Source organism: Hypomesus nipponensis, chromosome 9 (genome assembly GCF_054491055.1).
Source record: "Hypomesus nipponensis isolate SF chromosome 9, ASM5449105v1, whole genome shotgun sequence".
In the NCBI taxonomy this organism is placed as follows: domain Eukaryota; kingdom Metazoa; phylum Chordata; class Actinopteri; order Osmeriformes; family Osmeridae; genus Hypomesus; species Hypomesus nipponensis.
Window position 1 is genome coordinate 9,299,733 of NC_140369.1, and position 19,844 is coordinate 9,319,576.

At 41.4% G+C, this 19,844-nt stretch overlaps 3 protein-coding genes and 1 long non-coding RNA gene across 5 annotated transcripts; 3 read left to right on the forward strand and 1 right to left on the reverse strand.

Moving 5' to 3' along the window:
- Positions 1 to 818: 818 nt before the first annotated feature.
- Positions 819 to 5,148, reverse strand: LOC146272730 (uncharacterized). Of its 2 annotated transcripts, none has more exons than XR_014766712.1 (2): positions 4,900 to 5,148; positions 819 to 2,248 (listed from the first exon to the last, which is right to left on the reverse strand). It is a non-coding gene; the product is annotated as an uncharacterized LOC146272730 (long non-coding RNA). The 2 variants fall into 2 exon arrangements; XR_014766713.1 differs by having other exon boundaries at positions 819 to 2,265.
- adipor1a (adiponectin receptor 1a) lies at positions 961 to 4,361 on the forward strand. Its single transcript, XM_084706171.1, has 7 exons — positions 961 to 1,104; positions 1,193 to 1,306; positions 1,485 to 1,656; positions 2,041 to 2,227; positions 2,371 to 2,558; positions 2,647 to 2,840; positions 2,963 to 4,361. The coding sequence occupies exons 1-7, from the start codon at positions 961 to 963 to the stop codon at positions 3,089 to 3,091; spliced, it is 1,128 nt and encodes a 375-aa protein (XP_084562297.1). The 3' UTR covers positions 3,092 to 4,361.
- Positions 4,540 to 6,350, forward strand: rabif (RAB interacting factor). The gene is made up of 2 exons (XM_084706175.1): positions 4,540 to 5,071; positions 5,417 to 6,350. Exons 1-2 carry the CDS (start codon positions 4,916 to 4,918, stop codon positions 5,663 to 5,665), a joined length of 405 nt encoding a protein of 134 aa, XP_084562301.1. The 5' UTR covers positions 4,540 to 4,915; the 3' UTR covers positions 5,666 to 6,350.
- A 694-nt stretch (positions 6,351 to 7,044) lies between these two features.
- On the forward strand, positions 7,045 to 19,698 carry kdm5ba (lysine demethylase 5Ba). Its single transcript, XM_084705314.1, has 27 exons — positions 7,045 to 7,361; positions 9,042 to 9,119; positions 9,393 to 9,515; positions 9,644 to 9,814; positions 10,213 to 10,338; positions 10,525 to 10,618; positions 10,797 to 10,894; positions 11,062 to 11,220; positions 11,450 to 11,569; positions 11,675 to 11,833; positions 12,444 to 12,625; positions 12,771 to 12,933; positions 13,034 to 13,153; positions 13,304 to 13,498; positions 13,923 to 14,104; positions 14,250 to 14,374; positions 14,505 to 14,655; positions 14,797 to 14,917; positions 15,315 to 15,670; positions 16,476 to 16,614; positions 16,782 to 16,961; positions 17,076 to 17,240; positions 17,336 to 17,797; positions 17,902 to 17,980; positions 18,078 to 18,259; positions 18,382 to 18,654; positions 18,836 to 19,698. The coding sequence occupies exons 1-27, from the start codon at positions 7,209 to 7,211 to the stop codon at positions 18,971 to 18,973; spliced, it is 4,494 nt and encodes a 1,497-aa protein (XP_084561440.1). The 5' UTR covers positions 7,045 to 7,208; the 3' UTR covers positions 18,974 to 19,698.
- Positions 19,699 to 19,844: the final 146 nt, after the last annotated feature.

Sequence of the window (19,844 nt, forward strand, 5' to 3'; positions counted from 1 at the left end):
TCTGTGTCTATCGACTGTGTATCTTAGCCACAGAATCGATACCGATTCCGACTGAATATAACCGAGCTAGGCTACCAGAAGGCTAGCCAGTTAGCCATTTAACTTGAAATGCAGTGAGCAAGCAATCAGTAATCAAATTAGTTCAATTGTAACTATATAGTATGTAGCTATCGTTAGTTACCAGGATTGGGTTGGATGCGTTTGGGTAGCCTTACTTAGTGCATTTGTCTTGCACTGCAGCTAGCCTCTAGCTTAGTTGTCTAGCTAGCTGCTACAGCGAACGTCACTCGACATGAGCGTGCAGTACAGTACAGTAGTGCTTGTTTCCCCGAATTGGTTCACTTAGCTAGCTAACGTAACGCGTCGTTAGATTTAGTTGTGCAGAACTGTTTTGTTGTAGCTAGCTAGCTAAACTAGCTTGAATTCTATAGCTGGTCTACTATTGTGACTTGAGTTTCGCTGCTAGCTAGCTAACGTCAGCGCTACCTGTTTTTGTTGTCAACGGGTTCCAAAGTCGCAGGATACGCTAACATCCTAAGTAGAGTTTTTTTTTGTGTCACCAGAACATTTTTAATTGTTCTGTGGGTCCGAGATATAATTTCTTATTGAATCCATTAATTGAATTCAAGTTATGTCTATAGTTAAACACCAGAGTATTAATAATATAGTTCCTCCACAACATTCATATGAAAGGTTTCAGGCCTACTCAACACATTTTGTTTTTCAGTCCAATAGAGAGTATATAAACCATTTGGAGGTGAAGACCCCCTAAATTCCTAATCACTTGCAGTTGTCAGAGGTAAATTTGCACCCTTCACTTAAAAGAGCTTAGAACCCGTTTATTTTGCATGTCACAGAGCATTAATGCATTTGTTGTTCTTCAGTGTCCTCAGTGACAACTGAAGTGTCAGGCTTCAGCAGGACACAGAGACGGAGAATAGGTCATCAGGCAGTCTCCTTATGTCAGGCCGAAACGGTTCTGCAAGTGATGCAGACTGTCGGATTTCTGAGGACTGCCGCGTCCCAGACGTGGAACTGATGGAGTTGGGACCTCTGCTTGAGGAAGGGGGGCGGCAGTCTGGCAACAAAGGCATGCTGTCAGAGGTGAGTGTTGGGGTAAAACACCTGTACTGTGAGTATTGTCCTCTAAATAATCACCATGAACTTAACATGCACTCTACTCTATCCACAGGGAGCCTCTGTGCTTGCTGATGACGAGGAGGAGGATGATGAGGTGGGAGAGGTCCTGACATTGCCCCTTCAGGCTCACCATGCCATGGAAAAGATGGAGGAATTTGTACACAAAGTAAGTTCTCTTCTCTGTGTCATCCTGTGTACACCTATCTGGGGCACCACAGAGTCTAAATCAATTTTGCACCTGAGATTGATGTCTGCAACCTGTCAGCTCACTCCACAACTGGTTTTTCCTGTTGGCCCTAGGATTCTTAAGCAACTTATGTAATGACACAACATTAATCTTACAGGTGTGGGAGGGGCGCTGGAGAGTCATTCCTTTTCATGTCCTGCCGGAGTGGCTGAAGGACAATGACTACCTCCTCCATGGACACCGACCCCCCATGCCCTCCTTCCGGGCCTGCTTTGGAAGCATCTTCAGGATTCATACAGAGACTGGAAATATCTGGACTCATCTTCTGGGTGAGCTTGAACTCACTTTTTGAACTTTTTCCCTTTATGTTATAAATTCCAATCTACCTGTGGCATTTTATGTACATCAAATGTTCAGACCATATCTGATTTGTATGTTAAAACTTAACAGCTATCTGCCTGTCCAGCAAAATATGCTGCACTACGAAAGTCTACAGTACAATGCCTTATATTAGTGAGAATACACTTTAACATATTTGTTGTAACATTGTAAATGTTAAAATTCCTCTAGATATTTTGGTTTCTGCATTTGTTGCCTGAACTGGTTCCTTTCTCTTGTCAGGATTTGTGGTCTATGTAGGAATCAGGCCCAGAATTGCTAGCTCTAAACCACACTGTGATCCACTTGTGATGACCTCATTCTTTCTTCCCCAGGGCTGATCTTGTTTATTTGTCTGGGTACGCTCACCATGCTGCGGCCCAACGTGTACTTCATGGCCCCCCTGCAGGAGAAGGTGGTTTTTGGGATGTTTTTCCTGGGGGCAGTGCTCTGTCTCAGCTTCTCCTGGCTTTTTCACACCGTCTACTGCCATTCCGAGAAAGTGTCTCGCACCTTCTCTAAGTAAGGCCATTCCTCCTCTACCTGGACAATGGGAAAGACTGTGATTAAGTTAATGTTTGTATTGTTTATCTTTTCATATACACACAAGTGGGATAAATATAAACATATCTTTGTGTCATTTAATTGTGACCTGTCGTTGCCAGGCTTGACTACTCGGGCATTGCCCTTCTGATCATGGGCTCCTTTGTGCCCTGGCTCTACTACTCCTTCTACTGTTCCCCTCAACCACGACTCATCTACCTCACCATTGTCTGTGTGTTGGGCATTGCTGCCATCATTGTGGCTCAGTGGGACCGCTTCTCAACCCCCCGGCACAGGCCCACACGAGCAGGTAACATTCAAAATGAAAAGTACAAAATTGTTGCTTTCATATGCTACCTGCTCACTTTACGAAACGCTTAACTTCATGTGTCTTACAGGAGTGTTTATGGGTCTTGGACTGAGTGGCATTGTCCCTACCATGCACTTTACCATTGAGGAGGGCTTTGTAAAAGCCACCACAGTTGGCCAGATGGGCTGGTTCTACTTGATGGGGGCCATGTACATTACTGGGGCTGGACTGTATGCTGCCCGGATTCCTGAACGTTACTTCCCTGGCAAGTGTGACATCTGGGTATGTGTATATTGGCAATACTGAACAGGTTTTCTGTCATAACAATGAAATATTGCTCATAAGTGTTACATAATTCTGATTTGACATCCTTCTTGTCCCCCATCCTCTCCCTTTCTCTCTAGTTCCATTCCCATCAGATTTTTCATGTGTTGGTGGTTGCGGCCGCCTTCATTCACTTTTATGGAGTCTCCAACCTCCAGGAGTTCCGATATGGCCTGGAGGGAGGCTGCACAGATGATACCCTTCTCTGAGAGGCCTGACCATGTCCCCCTCAGTCTTTCCATGTTTGAAGCCCCTTTCCTATACCCCCAAAAACTGCTGCTGGAACTCAATATGGTCACTTGTTGGTCTTCTCCACTCCTCTCCTTATTTTTTCATGTCATACTTGGTTGATGGTGATGTTTTGGCTAGTTTTACCCTCATTAAAGTAGCATTAGACACTGAACTAAGGAGTGGAATCGCAGTGTTGCAGCACCACTTTTTGTAATTACCTAGGGGTACTCCCTTCATTTTAGCTCATGAAGAACAATATGGGAATTTGGCCAGATTAAAAAGTTCTTAAAGCCCATTTTCAAGAGGCAAATTGTAGATCTTCCTAAATCAAGCTTTTAGAAGATTGTAATTAACATGATGCAGGTTGAGTTTGACTCACTTTTATTCAAGGAACTGGGTTAACGGACCCAAACGGCAACATAAGAGTACTTGAATAAAATGTCTGTCCAATATAATTGAGATGCAATCAAACCATATCTACTTGCTAGATTACAGAAAATATTTGTCAACATTCTTAATTTGATATTTCATTCAGAATTGACAGCATTATTTTTAGACCTTTACTTTGATTTACTAGTTTAAATATCAAATAATATACATTTTGAATGAACTTTCTCTGTGACTACGAGACTTGGTGTTTGTACCGTATGTCTTCATCCCTTTTCAATCAAACTAAATCTTACAGGATTGATTGCTGGAATGAAACTGTCTGGGCAACGCACAATGGGGGAAATCTGGGAAAAGGTCAATGTTACCTTCTCATCTTGAGATCTGTTTCTTTTAAAATTATATTTCTGGATGCTATGAAAACGTAAAAGGTCAAATGCACCTTAGCAGTATATATTATCATAACAATTTAAACTGTAAACCATGCAACTGCATGGAACCCACCATGCAGAACATAAATGACATTATCTTTAGTATTCCTGTGCCTTAGGCCACTGGAAATAGTTTTGATATAGATGGGCCAATATTACAGTCAAGTGAACTTAATTTGGATCTCAAGATATAGTTACCTTTTTGTTTGCTTTTCCATATATACAATCAGAATTTTGAACTCCATCAATAGGTTTTTTCAAACTGCTGTTTAAGACTTATTTTTTTAAAGCCGACTTATTGCGGCTTTATTACAAAGACTAAGCAATCTCTGTATTCTTGACTTTGTGTTGTGTCCTGTGTAGAAAAGTGATGAATCATACATTTGAAATGTAAACACATAATAAATATTTATTAATGCTAAAATTGAAACCAATTGAAACATACCTTTTTTGTTCTAAAAGGTTTCCACAAACCCATATACTTACAAATAACATTTTTTATTTTGTCTTATATTCTTACTAACACATGGGATGGTCAAAGGACATTTGCACTGTAGGAGTAGCCGTCGTCTACCATGGAACTTTCGTTAGATGGATTTTGCGGAAGGAATCATATTAACGGTGCACATTATCACGCTAACATGAAATGCCATAAGATCGCAGGAGGTTGTACCTTTCATTCAATTTAGTTACAATGTGTGTGCTGTAGTAGAGTGTGGTATTTGTATTAATTCACGACTCATATTGACTGACTTTATAAAGCCGTTTGGCAACACCAAATTGGTAAGGAAAGATTACGAAATAGAAGATACGACTCGGAAGTTCCAGCTAATCAGCTAGCCAGTTCATTTTATGGTCCATCCTTTCTGGTCTGGTTCGCTAGATAGCTAACTCGAACTGTTAAAAATATTTAACTTTGAGAGCACCACGTTGGTATTTTTTATGAATACCAAAGTCAAATAATTTACCTTATCACCATTCAAAATGGACAACAGTGTAAAGAGCTCCTCATCCGAAGGATCCATTGTTGACCGATCTGCACTGGTGTCAGACGATGGGAAGAATAAAAAGTCAGTTTTATGCCAACGTTGTGGATCCAAGGTTCTCTGTTCAGAAATGGCTATTTTTACAGAGAAGGAGGTAAGATTCAAACTTCAGGCAATAAAAACTAGTAAACTGAAACACCCATGTGATACACACATGTGATACCGAGTAAGATCAATTCACTGTCATGTCATCTGTCATTTCATATAGCCTACGTAGGCCTATGAAATTTAGGCTGCTCGATAAAACATTGCATCATTTAACTGTTTTGTAATTGTAGCAGAATACATTACTTTTTAAAGTGTATTTTGCCCATTAAACAATACCATGTACGTGGCGTTTCAGTTTCAGACTGCATGGCTTGAAACAATTGACTGTATAAACCTTGGTTACCTATTTATCAAGAATCTTGTGTTTTTTCTTCTTACAATTATTTATTAGCTCTTCCTGCCTTCTATGCGAAAAAAGACCACCATCAGCCAATCAGAGGGCTCTGTGGATGGAGACACGCTGACCACGCATTGGTTAGTCGACGACATGTACACCTTTGAGAACGTTGGCTTTACCAAGGACGTGGGGCGAATCAAGTATCTCATTTGTGCAGACTGTGAGATTGGACCCATAGGTTGGCATTGCTTGGATGACAAAAAGAGCTTTTACGTTGCACTGGATCGGGTCGACCATGCTTAAAATAGTCTGCTGTCAGAACTTTGAAAAACAGGATTTTGGTTTTCTTCCCCAATTGTGATTCATTCATGTTTCCATTCAGCGTGGGGTTGGGTGTTTTATATAAACATGTGCATACTCTTTACTATTCTCTTGTTATTCTGATAAAAAAAAATGCTTCTCATATGGATGAATTCTATGAGGCTGTTGATTAATTCACTACTGTAACTAAGCCCTCTGATGTAGGTGGACTCAATCTACATGTGCATGTGTACGTATTATTTTCCAAATTCAAAAAATATTATTACTGCCCTCGGTTTATATTAATGTAGATTGAAATTCGAATTGATGTGTTGAACAATTCGTGATAGCCTATGTTTTGTGCTACAGTACTAGGTATGCTACTCGTTATCATCTACGATAGACTTGACCACTCCCCGAGTGCCTGCTGACAAGGGAGGCTTAAGTCCCTTTTCAGCTTGTTAAGTGAAATGCTTGTTAAGTGAAATTAATTTGTGGTAAAATAGTCAGTACTGTAGGTATAGGCAAGGCCACTGTGGCTGTTGGTCAGCAGGAAAGTTTGCCTCCATACTAACCATAACAGGATCATCACAACAAGTAAACCTTTTAACAACAAAGTTGCATTCTTTGCACCTAATCATTTTACAGCATTGAGCATGAACATAAAAATAAAATTCGTATCATTTAATCCCAAAGTAAATGCTTTTTCTGATTGTAAAAGTAGGCTATGTGAGAAAAGGTATGCTTGTTACGTCCAGAATGTGTAGTTATAGAGCATTTTTCACATTATATGTAACATATACAAACATTCCTGGTTATATTGCATTTGTGATCACTGTTCCAACACACCCTCTCCTGGCAGAGAACGACTACCCAATCATGGAGTCTACCGAGGCCATTTAAAAAACGAGGTCCGGTCACTACGATGTTATGATATGAATACGCTTATCTTTACGTTTGTCTTGAAACATAACTTTTGAAGACGAGTTGACACCGAAAATGTTTCCTTCGTTTGAAGAGAACTCAATTTAACGATCTGCTACATTTTGCAGTAATCCGTTGCCCTATTCTACGTCAAATACTTATGTATACTTGTTGGTATAATCTTAGTGAGGAAGTACAGAGAACAGTTCAGTATGCCCTTGCTATGTACTAAACTGATTGATTCATTTTAGTTGCTGACGCGCACTCAAATTGTATCTACATTTGACTGTACAATTAAATATGGATACACATTTTCTTTTGACCTAGATTATTATATTAAGGGATTTATAAATAATTGTGACTTGCATCTATCACAAAAAGTTGTGTTTTTATTTATATGTGGATTCTTTGTTGCCATTGTGCATAACTCAAGGTCTCTACTTTCTGAAGCGGAAGTAGGTGTTGTTCCACGACTCGGATAGTGCGTGAGAGCAACTGTGGTGATGTTCTTAATTGACCGATTTAAAGGGAGTAGCTAGTTCAATAGAGAAGACAGTTTTATTGAAGTTTAGTTAGAACATTGTAATAGTACATCTCTAATATTTTAAATGAAGATGCAACGATGACCCAACAACCACCAAACGAGTTCATTGCTCCACCGGAGTGTCCTGTTTTTGAGCCCAGTTGGGAGGAATTTGCCGATCCATTTGCGTATATCAACAAAATACGTCCTATTGCAGAGAAAACTGGAATCTGCAAAGTTAGACCGCCGCAGGTTGGTGTATTTTATCAGGCTGCAAATCAAATATTTTAAAACTAGAGTTGGTCAACAATCGTTGAGATTATGTTTGGCCGTTATGTTGTTTTTTAGACAGATTTTCAACATGGCGGATTGGCTTCAGTTGAATTGTTAGCGAGCTTGCTAGCTCTATGCAAACGTAACGTAGTTCTCTAGCTAGTGTGGTGTGTACTAGTAACTGCATCTCCACTCATGCACGCGCTCGAATCATCTTTTAGTCGCTACAAAGTTACATCTGAAAAATACTCTCTAAAGTAATTGTCACCTAAGCGTTATATACGTTAGCTTTTAGCGTTTCTAGATGAAGAGTATTTAATTGTAAATTGGTCGTGTATAAGCAGACTTGATCACTTCCTTTCTGGAGTTGGATGTTTTGAAAGGACACGGAAATGATATTCACCATCATGCCGCTTGACATTAACCATGTTCATTTAGCATCTACAGTAATTAAAATACGGCTGTTGCATAGTTACAGACTCACAGCTTAATACAAAACTCGTCTTAACATGGTTCATCCCATTGCATTGCCCTGTTTTTAATGCTTGCCGTGACAACTACGTGCATCGTGACCACGTCTTTATGGAGAGGAACGGAAGGATGGGTTGTAAAATGGAAGTGTATATTTTAGAATCCACAAATGTGCAAAATACATCTCTAAATAAGTGTATCACAACACTGAATGACTTGATGTTTACTTCCTAAATTTACCAATCATTTGGGTAGGTGTAGGGTGGTTTAAGGCACCCTACAGTATCGTTGAAAAGTATCGTCAAGGGTATTAGGAACAGCTTATAGTGTTACATGATGAGATATTGTTGTGTCTTTGCCAACAACGGCCAAGACCAGTTCATCATAAGTGTTTGATGTGGACCTGGATTGGACAAGTCCTCCTTTTTTGTTGACTGCATTATTCCAAAAGGCTTTTGTTTTGGATTTGGACAAACTGGGTAGTCAATTAAATTCACTCTATTAATCATTAATTATTCAGGTGTGCTGAACTGTTACAGAATACGTAAAAACTGAGGTAATACACACAATATCATATATGCAGTTATTATCTTAACATGTACTGCAGATGGTGTTAGAGAGTTATCTTCGTCATGGTTTGTTTAGGCTAATCGATTAATTTTAAACCTTGTACATGATAACCCACACTTTCTTTAAATGGAAGCTTGCACCGTCCCTACTTCAGATCATACAGCCTAAGCAATGCAAATACACAGGAAGGCACTTCTTTACTTTAAAAAGCTGTTTTGCATTTGGGTTTAATATTTAAAGCATAAAGTTAATAAGATAGCCTATTGTCTCAATAATGCACAGTGCCCGTGAGGTAGTCAATGAGTAAGAGGTTGGTGACACATAGTTCTACATAATGCAGTGCCTGTGATGCAGCTGATGATTACAGTTTTCTCAGTGGCTTTGGTACATTTCTCAGGTCGCTGTTTAAATACTTGGACAACCTCCACATCATGTAGTCACTTATACATGTATAACCCTCCAAATATATATTTTTAAATAAATATTTTGTTATATCTCAGGCTATGGTTTTCTCTAGATTTGGTTAATTGACCTACTCTTCAAAGTTGAGGGTGAACTGTGAAAAGACAGTGGTGCTAAGTTAGTGTCAGTTGATAAGATGGTATTGTTTGCCTCTAGGAATGGCAGCCACCATTTGCTTGTGATGTGGACAGACTGCATTTCAACCCCCGGATACAAAGGCTTAATGAGTTGGAGGTATGTGCTTTTTTTCAGTTTTTGATCATTAGTCTATACAAATATTGAATTTAATGTACTTAACCACAAGTCAAAAGATGAGGGAAACACTTATGCTGGTAAAGCTCAGCATTGTTCACTTCTTACAGGAAGTGTAGTGGAGAATCTTTTGTCTGTTTTGTTTTTCAAATGTTTTTTTTTCTTTTTTTTCTTTTTCTAAAAATAATCGTACAACACTGCAATTGAGATGGTGGCATATTTTTTCTTTTTCTATTTTTTGTCTGTATTGAATAGGCTCAGACCAGAGTCAAGCTCAACTTCCTTGATCAAATAGCCAAGTTCTGGGAGCTGCAAGGATGCACATTAAAAATTCCTCATGTGGAAAGAAAGATTTTGGACCTGTACCAACTCAACAAGGTATGTAGCCTACTACGCCTCTCACACCCAGGTTGTAGCGCATACGAAATCATGAATTTAACAGCATACCGCTCATTTTGGTGTCTCAACTGGAACATTTACTGAGTTACATATGTTCTTCTTCCCAGTTGGTGAAGGATGAAGGGGGGTTTGATGCAGTATGCAGAGAGAGGCGATGGAGTAAGATATCTGTTAAAATGGGGTTTGCTCCGGGTAAGGCTATTGGCTCTCATCTACGGGCACACTATGAGAGGATCCTTTACCCGTACAACTTGTTTCAGACTGGAGCCAACCTTCTGGTAAGTCACGACTCTCCCTGTTTGGCACTCTTGTAACTGTCATATGCATACCCAAAACACACACACAGCTCTCCTCATTACTATTTCTTTCAAAAAAGATAGTCTTTTACTATGTAAGGAGTTGGTTCCACCATTTGGCCTACTGAGTTATAGATGAGACCTGTGACCTGAAAGAAGACCTATGTCACAGAAACTTTTGTGGCTTGTTTCTTTCCCATTTTTGTTTGTTTATTTATTTCATTCTTTCTCTTTCCCTGTTTTCTCATTGTATAGTAGCTGCATCATGAGACTATTAAATCAGGCTCAATAGTTTTGATTAGGCAGTGCACTCCAGTGATTTATTGTGCAGAACCTCTCTTTGTGATGTCTCTACAATCCCATTCTACTGTTTCATGCAGAAACCCACCTTGACCAGTGACACCAAGGATAAGGAGTACACTCCCCATGATCTGCCCCAGCGCCAATCTGTTCAGCCCGTGGAGAATTGCAGTGTGGCGCGCAGAGCAAAGCGCATGAGATCAGAGGTGAGTCCCCTCCCTGTTCTTGCTGCCATATCGTACATCATGCAGATGAGGTAGGCCTACTTTGTAACTAATATGCACAAAACAAGGTCTGTGTCTATCAAATACCAATGTCTTCTGAGAAATCCCCCTCTTTTTTCTTACTGTCTTGAATGTTTTACTTAATTCTTTCTCCGGTCTCATTGGCAGGGAGGATGTCTAAAGTCTGAGCCAAGCGACGTGTGTGAAAATCGTCCGAATCTTAGAAGGAGGATGGGCTCATGTGTGGTCAAACCAGAACCTGGTGAGCATTGACAAAATAGATTTGATCAGTATTGAATATGTGCATGATGTTTTGCAAGTAGTGTAGAAGGTAATAGAGTTTCTGATCGCATTCAATGCAAGTCAATGAACTGTAAGAACAAGACTTTTGCTATAGTCAAATTGCTGATCTTAATGACAATTTAACAACTGCCTTCCAGGGAAAGTTACACCTGTTGAGGTGAAACAGGAACTCATACAGCATGAGGAGCTAATCACGGACAAAGAAAATGTACTGACTAAGAAAAACGACCCTGCAGTGAGTAAAGTTGAATATAAAAACACTTTTTTTTTTATTTTTTTTTTACTATACGCTTTTATACTTGGATTATGATACAAAAAGCATTTGAGCAGTGCGTGTTTGTTTTTAAATACTTTCTATGAAGTTGTCCAACTGTATGGTCTAACCCTGTGCTGTCTTTCTAGATGGACCAATACATGTGTCTGGTGTGTGGCAGTGGGACTGCAGAGGACCGTCTGCTGCTGTGTGATGGCTGTGATGACAGCTACCACACTTTCTGTCTGATCCCACCTCTCCATGATGTCCCCAAAGGAGACTGGAGGTGTCCCAAGTGTCTGGCGCAGGTGTTGGATTTTCTGCCACTCTCTCCACCCTTATTATCCTAATGCATTGATTGCATGTGTATGTTCTGTTTTCATACAACCAATTGAGCTATTCCTGCTGTTTACTTACATTTCCAAAATCAAGTAAAGTTAAATGTGGTGTGCTTATGTAATTAAAACATTATTTGATGCGTACATATACTTTGTAAATTTTTAAATCTTGTTCTATTGTCGTCGTCCCCCCCCTTAGGAATGTGGCAAACCTCAGGTGGCCTTTGGCTTTGAGCAGGCCAGCAGGGACTACACCTTACAAACTTTTGGAGACATGGCTGATTCCTTTAAGTCAGACTATTTCAATATGCCAGTTCATGTAAGTTTTGCGAAGGTTGTTCCTCATCAGGCATAAACAAATTATATTCTGTTGTGCAGCCGGACTCATTGGACCCAAGTTTAACGACTGTGTTCTCTTCGTCAGATGGTTCCAACAGAACTGGTTGAAAAGGAGTTCTGGCGTATGGTAAGCACCATTGAGGAGGATGTCACTGTGGAGTATGGGGCAGACATCGCCTCCAAGGAATTTGGCAGCGGTTTCCCTGTCAAGAATGGACCATTCCAAGTTTCCTCTGAGGATGAGGTAGGCACAATACATGCTTACCTTCCATTTATGACTGAGCATATTTTCAAACTATTAGACCTTCCTAAGGTTTATTGATAATGATGCATTAAAGGCAGGATTGGTAATGTTGAGACACACTTTTTGTCATATTTGCTGAAATAAACTCCAAATCCTGATCGCAACCAATACATATAGATATTTTACAGTAAAATGAAATAAATCCTGTATCTTTGGGCGTCTCTGTTATGAACACAACCAATCATTTTCTTCGGACCAAACTTAATTATTGGATGGCATTTGGACTGAATGCAAATATTAGGCAGGCTACTTGTCTGTCTACCTACTTCCTGGCAGTAGTCAAGTAGTGCGTTCATGTGTGAAGGGAGGTGTTGGGATATTTTGGTTTGAATCCTTTTGAATTCAAGACAAAATTGTTTGGTTCGCAAAACATACTGATTCTGCCTTTTTTAAGCAAATGCCTAACCTAGTAAACTAGAATTTTTTCTTTGACATTAAACACAAATGTACACTACTATAATGCAGTTGTTACATAAGTTGACCTTAGCGGTTCAAAACATCACCTGTAGGTATGTAGAACAGTATATTGAGTCCTGTCTCTGACTTATAGGAGTACCTCAGCAGCGGCTGGAACCTGAACAACATGCCAGTGATGGAGTCTTCTGTTCTGACTCATGTTACGGCTGACATCTGTGGGATGAAGTTACCCTGGCTTTATGTCGGCATGTGCTTCTCTTCCTTCTGTTGGCACATCGAAGACCACTGGAGCTACTCAATCAACTACCTACACTGGTACAGCTCACACTCTCTGGCCTAATTCTAGTAGTTACTTCTAAATGTTATTAATCAACCAGTTTTTCCTCATGTAAATGTCATGCATACTTGTGCTGTGGATGTATAGCCAATGTTTTTAACTTGATGGTTGCCGTGTCCCCAGGGGGGAGCCCAAGACGTGGTATGGAGCTCCTGGTTATGCTGCTGAACAGCTGGAGGGGGTCATGAAGAAACTGGCCCCTGAGCTCTTTGAATCCCAGGCTGATCTTTTGCACCAGCTGGTCACCATGATGAACCCCAACACACTCATGAACCATGGAGTTCCGGTAAACAAAAACACACCCACAACATTCATAATTTAAGATGGTTTCTCACCCTTTTCACGCTTTGCAAATGTTATACATAACCATGACATCATTCTTCTAGATTTTTCGGACCAACCAGTGTGCTGGGGAGTTTGTCATCACCTTTCCCAGAGCCTACCACAGTGGATTTAACCAGGGCTTCAACTTTGCTGAGGCTGTCAACTTCTGCACTATGGACTGGGTTAGATACCTCAATACTAATTCAGAGACACATCCAAACTGACATTTCTTGTAAATAATCGCATTGTTGAACTGTCTAGAACACAAGCCTGCATTGTTCTGATGCTGCTGCTTTGTTCTCCTGTTGAGCAACTTACTCTGTTGTTCTCAGATGCCGATGGGTCGTCTGTGTGTGGACCATTACCGGCAGCTGAATAGGTACTGCGTTTTCTCCCATGATGAGATGGTTTGTAAGATGGCCTCCAAGGCCAGTACCATGGATGTGGTCCTAGCCTCAGCTGTGCAGAAAGACATGGCGAACATGATTAAGGAGGAGGAGGACCTACGGGGCAAAATCAGCAAGTTGGTAAGAGAACCATGTCGTAACTCTTTCATACTGTTGGAATGATGTCAGTTAAGGGTTGTGTAATATCAACTCGAATATTTTCCAGAAAACATTTGGGTCCATGAAGGTGATGAGCAATGACAAAACACAAAGGTCAAAATTGGTTATCATTGCAACTAAATAATGCTGGTGTTTTTTTGTTTTCTTTAGCTAAATGTTTAGGACAGTTTTGCTTTAATGGGACAGAGATAGTGGAAAGTGACAGGAAGTGTGAGAGAGAGAGAGAGAGAGAGAGGGCCCCTGCGGTAAGGCCATAGCCCTATAAGCTAATCTTAGACCCTACATGGTACCCACACTTGACCAGTGAACCTACGAGGCACCCAAAATGTTTTGAAAGGTTTGAGCGTTGTGCAGTAATGCCTCTACCATGTGTCTGTGTCCCTAGGGTGTGCTGCACTCCCAGAAGGTAGAGTATGACCTGATGCCAGATGAAGAACGTCAGTGCTCCAAATGTCGGACCACCTGCTACCTGTCTGCCCTCACCTGTCCCTGCAGCCCCGGGCAGCTGGTGTGTCTGCACCATGCCCAGGACCTCTGCTCCTGCCCCCCTGAAAACTATACTCTCCAGTGAGTATATTCCTACTGGTACCACATAGTGGTACATAATAAGACATTATTTTCCCAATGTCGATCCGTTTCATGCAAGTGGAAATGGAAGGAAAGTGAAAGTTGTGAACACTGTTGTATATGCTGCGTGTATTTGATCGTACAGCTACAGGTTCACTCTGGCACAGTTGTACCCCATGTTTGAAGCGGTGAAACTACGTGCTGAATCCTTAAGTGAATGGGTCTATAACGTCACTGACATACTGGAGGCCAAACAAGACAAGAAGAGAGGCGAGTTGTTTATTATAACAATTGTGACCTAATAATTAGACTAATTGTTAGATTGGACTTTTTCCCCACAATGCTTAGTGTATTGTGAGTGTGTTTGGGCTTGGACTAACTGCTGTTTCTGTGTGCCCAGGTCTGGAGGAGCTGCGCTCTCTGGTGGAGGAGGCTGAGGTGAAGGCGTTCCCCCAGAAGGACCTCCTGCAGCAGCTACGTGCCGTCACCCAGGATGCGGAGAAGTGTGCTGTAATGGCTCAGCAGCTACTCAATGGGAAGAGGCAGACCAGGTACTGACACAGCATTGACAACACGCACTCTTATTTAACTTCATGAAACAATTTCCAGTCTTTATGTTTATATTAAACAGCAAGTTCACAGCAGAAAATGCAGTTTGGCTGGCAGTTCTCAAATTGTGTCTGTTTTGTCAGGTATCGGTCTGGAGGAGGGAAGACCCAGAGCCAGAACCTGCTCACTGTGGAAGAGCTGAGGTCATTTGTCCAGCAGTTACATGACCTTCCCTGCAACATCCGCCAGGCCCCTTTACTGAAGGTACAGCAGCCCCAGATAATTACCTCTGCGGTTAAATACACGGTTTGCTCTTCAGTTAAAATGCAATGCACCTATTGCACCGTTACAAAACAATTAAACCAAAGATCATATTTGCAACATTATATAGTTAAAACCCTTGTGTTGCCTTCGCGTCACATGACCTAAAGGTTCATAACAAACCATCGTTGTGTTTACACAATACAAAAACAAATGAAAAATTATTTTATTTTAACTTTCGCAATGTGGGGTGTTTGAGACAGCCCAACAGTTAAAAGAAAGTGCTTCACTTTGGTTTTGTATGCGGTAAAGTTGTCTCAAACAACGGTGGGTCACAATGACTGATGGGTCAGAATGACCCGAAGATAACACAAGGGTTAAACTTATTTTGAACCATCAGGACCTCCTGAAGCGGGTGGAGGACTTTCAGCATTGCAGTGAGAAGCTCCTCATTGAAGAAGCCCCCAGTCCCACAGAGCTGCAGGGTCTGCTGGACATAAGCCTTGGCCTGGATGTGGAACTCCCGCAGTTGGCCCCACTTAGGGAGAGGTTGGAGCAGGCCCGGTGGCTGGAGGCTGTGCATCAGGCAAGCAGCAAGACCCAAAGCCTGTGTCTGGACACCATGAGGAGGCTGATAGACCAAGGAGTAGGCCTGGCCCCACACAGCTCTGTCGAGAAGGCCATGGCCCGACTGCAAGAGCTTCTCACAGTTTCAGAGCACTGGGAGGAGCGGGCTCTTAGCCTCATGGAAGCCAGGTGAGGCTTGGGCAGAGGACATTGTCATCAATCCACCAGGGACAATCCAGCTGTTATCTTTGCTATGAAAAAGTGAATCTCCAGTGAATTATGTACAAGTTGTCAGCTACACTCCCAAATATATTTTGAGGTTGCATAGATTACATTTCGGGAGCATATATGACCAAAATAGTTGCAATGTGGAGCCTTGAAAGGGAGAGAAATTTAATATGAGTGAGTACCTTTTATTAGTTGTGTATATAATTTAAAATACAATAAGAAATCGGCCTCTCCATGTGGTCATTTTATATCAACTATTTATTAATTTACAGAAAATTCACCATAATGTGATATGTATCGTTATCAGGATATAAATTATTTTGATCAGGATATGAGATTTTGGTCATATCGCACAGCCCTACTAAACGTACTGTCGATGCATAGTATTGACTCCTACCCACTATAGAAGCTGCTTTGAAATTCAATCTAGGCACAGGGATATGTGCAAGGTTGGCAAAGCTGCTTCCTGATGGATTAACAGGATCAGTTTGTTGTGAAAGTACTTCGCTGGCTAATGGCAGAGTTTTTATAGAGAGACCAGTCTGTCATTTCTACCAGCTAATAGGTGATTTCCTTTCTACAGATGACATTAGAAAGTATCAGTTTGACTTGCCTGAAATGTTACTTTTAAATCAGTTACTACTGTATATTGGACTGGTCATAACGCCATTGCAAAGATCAATACCAGACAATCTTTTTTTATTAAATGACCACTTCAAACTGTATGTAAAACTTGTGTGATATCCGAAGTACCTTTTTTTTACAGGCCACATCACTGTGTCAAGACTCTAGAGGCAGCTCTACTGGAGGTGGAGAACATTCCGGCATACCTTCCCAACTGTCTCCATATGAAGGACACGTTGCTCACAGCCAAATACTGGCTACAGGAGGCAGAGACCCTCCAGGTAAGATAATGAAAGCAGTACAACCAAACAAAGCCCAGTGGATAATGCACAAATGGCCCAACATTTTTTTTTATATGAATGAAATTTGTTTTAAAGAAGGTAAAGTGTGTTGAGGATTACTACTTGAGTGCAAGTCAGACTCTCAGTGTTATGTTTTGTTTGCGCAGCTTGGGGGGCGTATTCCATTGCTGGACAGTCTTTCTGACTTGGTGGTCCGAGCAAAGGCCATCCCAGTATGGCTTGATCCTCTAGCTCGACTGGAGGCCATGGTTTCTGATGTGCAGGCCTGGAAGGAGAGCGCAGCCAAGACTTTCCTGACTAGGAACTCTGCTTATTCTCTTTTAGAGGTAAGACTTTAATGATAACATGAATGTACATGAATTCATGTGATCCAAGGCAACTTGCTTAACAGGAAAACATATTTTCGTTTATGAATGATGTTTAATATTTTTTGTGTACAGGTACTGTGTCCGAGATGGACGTGTGAAGTGTGGACTGGGCCTCCAAAGACAAAGCCTAAAAGAGCAAAGGACATAAGTCCGAGCAACAAGAGAAACTCAGCCAAGCTAGACTGTCTGGCAGATGTTGAGAGGGCTCTCTCAGAAAGCAAGGACTCTGCTTCTGCTGTAAGTGTTCGGGATAGAATATGTTTATTTTGGTGTTCTGTCGCAGTAGTTTCATTTTTGTATAGGATGCATCATGTGTCTCTGTCCTTGTGTAGATGGCCACTCTGGCTGAGGTGCATCAGAGAGAGATGGAGACCCTACTGACTCTAAGAACATCCAACGAGTCCAAGATCCTCACAGGGGACTGTAGTGCACTCCGGGTGTGTGTGTGCCACAAGGCCCCATCAGGTGCAATGTTCCAGTGCGAGCTCTGTCGAGGCTCCTTCCACAGCAGATGTGTGTCTGTTGACCCTCAGCCCAACCAGCCCTGGCTGTGTCCGCTGTGTTTGCGGTCTGAGAAGCCCCCTTTAGACAGGGTGCTGCCCCTACTGGCGTCTCTGCAGAGGATCCGGGTGCGGCTGCCCGAAGGGGACGCCCTCCGCTTCCTGATTGAGAGGACCGTCCGCTGGCAACACAGAGTACAACAGGTGTCTGTTGATGGGATGCTGGAGGGTCTTTCCCCCATGACTCATCAGCACTGGAGCTTATCCAGTCCTGTCACAGGGGCCAATGGAAAAGTAGGCACCTTTCCTGTCAACATAATTTCACTTGCTGTCAGATGATATTGGATTGAGTATTTTTTATTCTAGGATTTTTTTCTTATGGTTCTCCTGTTTTACAGGTTAGACAATGGCTTGGGATGTCTCAGGACTCGAATGGGGTGTCTTTCTACACAGACAATCAATGCATTCCTCTCAAGGGTTAGTGTTGCAATATTTTTCATCCAATGCACAAATCCTAGGCCATATTAGCCACCAAGATAAGCCAGGTTCACCACTTGGTTTTTGTTTCCTCCAGGACTGAGCCCTGAATTGGAGGAGTTAGTGGTGGAGGGCTTTCTGCTTCAGGTGACACTGCCTGAGATGCAGCAGCTGTACCGATCCTTATTCCACAGACTGTTACCCAGGCCATCAGACAGCCCCAACTCCCAGCACAGCACAGATCAGGACCAACACCAGCACCACCCTCCATCCCACCAGGTAAGACTTAAACTGCAACATAATTTTCTTGTCTGCTGCTTATTACTTTGCTATCATATTTTTATTTTCATTTATCAACATAAACACAAAACGCCATAATTTATTTTTTCTTTTTGTTTAAGACCAGAGTAGTCAGTCTTCAGAAGGAGGTGGTAAACGGCCAGAGCAGCAAGAAGAACAAGCGACGCAAGGAAAGCTCAGACTCTCCGAGCAGGGACAAGGCTAAGAAGCCTCGTAAGAAGAGGGACAAATCAAGCAAGGAAAGTAAGCGCAAAGAGTCCAAGGAGACCTCACCCCCCACCAACACACTCTCGGACCGCTCCCCGTCAGATTCAGAAGGTGAAGACCTGTCACTGTGTGCTGCTCCATGGTGCAGGGAACCAGAGGGAAAGCAGGTTAGTATCTCACAGTATAAAATGTTATAGTATATATTCAAGCAAATATGACAAAGTGCTTCTCAACAAAATTACCTACCCTGCCTTTAACATGGATAACACAATTACAAAACATTTTCAGAACTCAACCTTTGGATTCTTGTTTCTTCCCCACTCTGTTGCCCCTCATCATTATTCTCAGGTAAATTGGGTCCAATGTGACGGCAATTGCAATCAGTGGTTCCACCAGGTCTGTGTGGGTTTGTCTGCTGAGCAGGCGGAGAAGGAAGACTATATCTGCATAAGCTGTACACAGCCAGACTTTGATTCAAGGAAGTGAAGACCAAAAAACTGTTTTCAAGAATCAGTTTTGTTCCAAGTCAAATCTGACTTGTATCTACAAGTCATATCTGAACTGTCTGCCCTGTGAACCGGTTGCCCTCCCTTTTGATCTTGCTCTTGGTGACAACGGTGCTACTTCCCCACTCCTTCCTCAGACTACTGTACATTGCAAAGCTACAAAGACTTTTGTCACTGTATTGTTATAGTGGCTGGCTTCCCAGCCAATCAACTCATCTTTCCAAGCAATGACTTGATGCAGATAGTACCACATTAGGTTCCAACTGCAAAGTGGGGCTAAACCTTTCACTCGATTTATGTTCATGCATTTGTTATGCGAACCAACAATGCAGGGATTTATTTTTCTTCAACCAAAATAAGTCAATTGGACAACAAATTTTTGGAACCTACTGTTTTGTACATGCATCTGAACAATGTGAACCCTCTTCCAACACTTGTAGAGCTAATTTTATTATTATCTGAGCAATAACTGAACTATTTGAGTTCAGTTTTATCTGAGCTATGTTTGTGCTTAGAAATGGTTTGATAGAATGCTCTCTTAGGCTTTAGGGTGAAGAAGTATTGTTTTTGGACTTGTAACATGGCTAATACAAATTGTGTGATTTAGCTAACTGCCACGGGTATGACACTTCCCTCCTTTCGAGTAAATAATATAATTCTTATGTTGCTGTTTGCATTATAAAATAAATGCATTTGTTTCCATTAGTATATGTGAATTATTTATTGTAAAAATCTTGCCAAGACTTTTAGGATAACTGGAGTAACTGCACAGGTAATCCATCAGTATCTTGTTTCTTATTTTATTGAGAAAAAAGAGAATGCAATTTCTAGCTGTCATCTAAAAATGATTT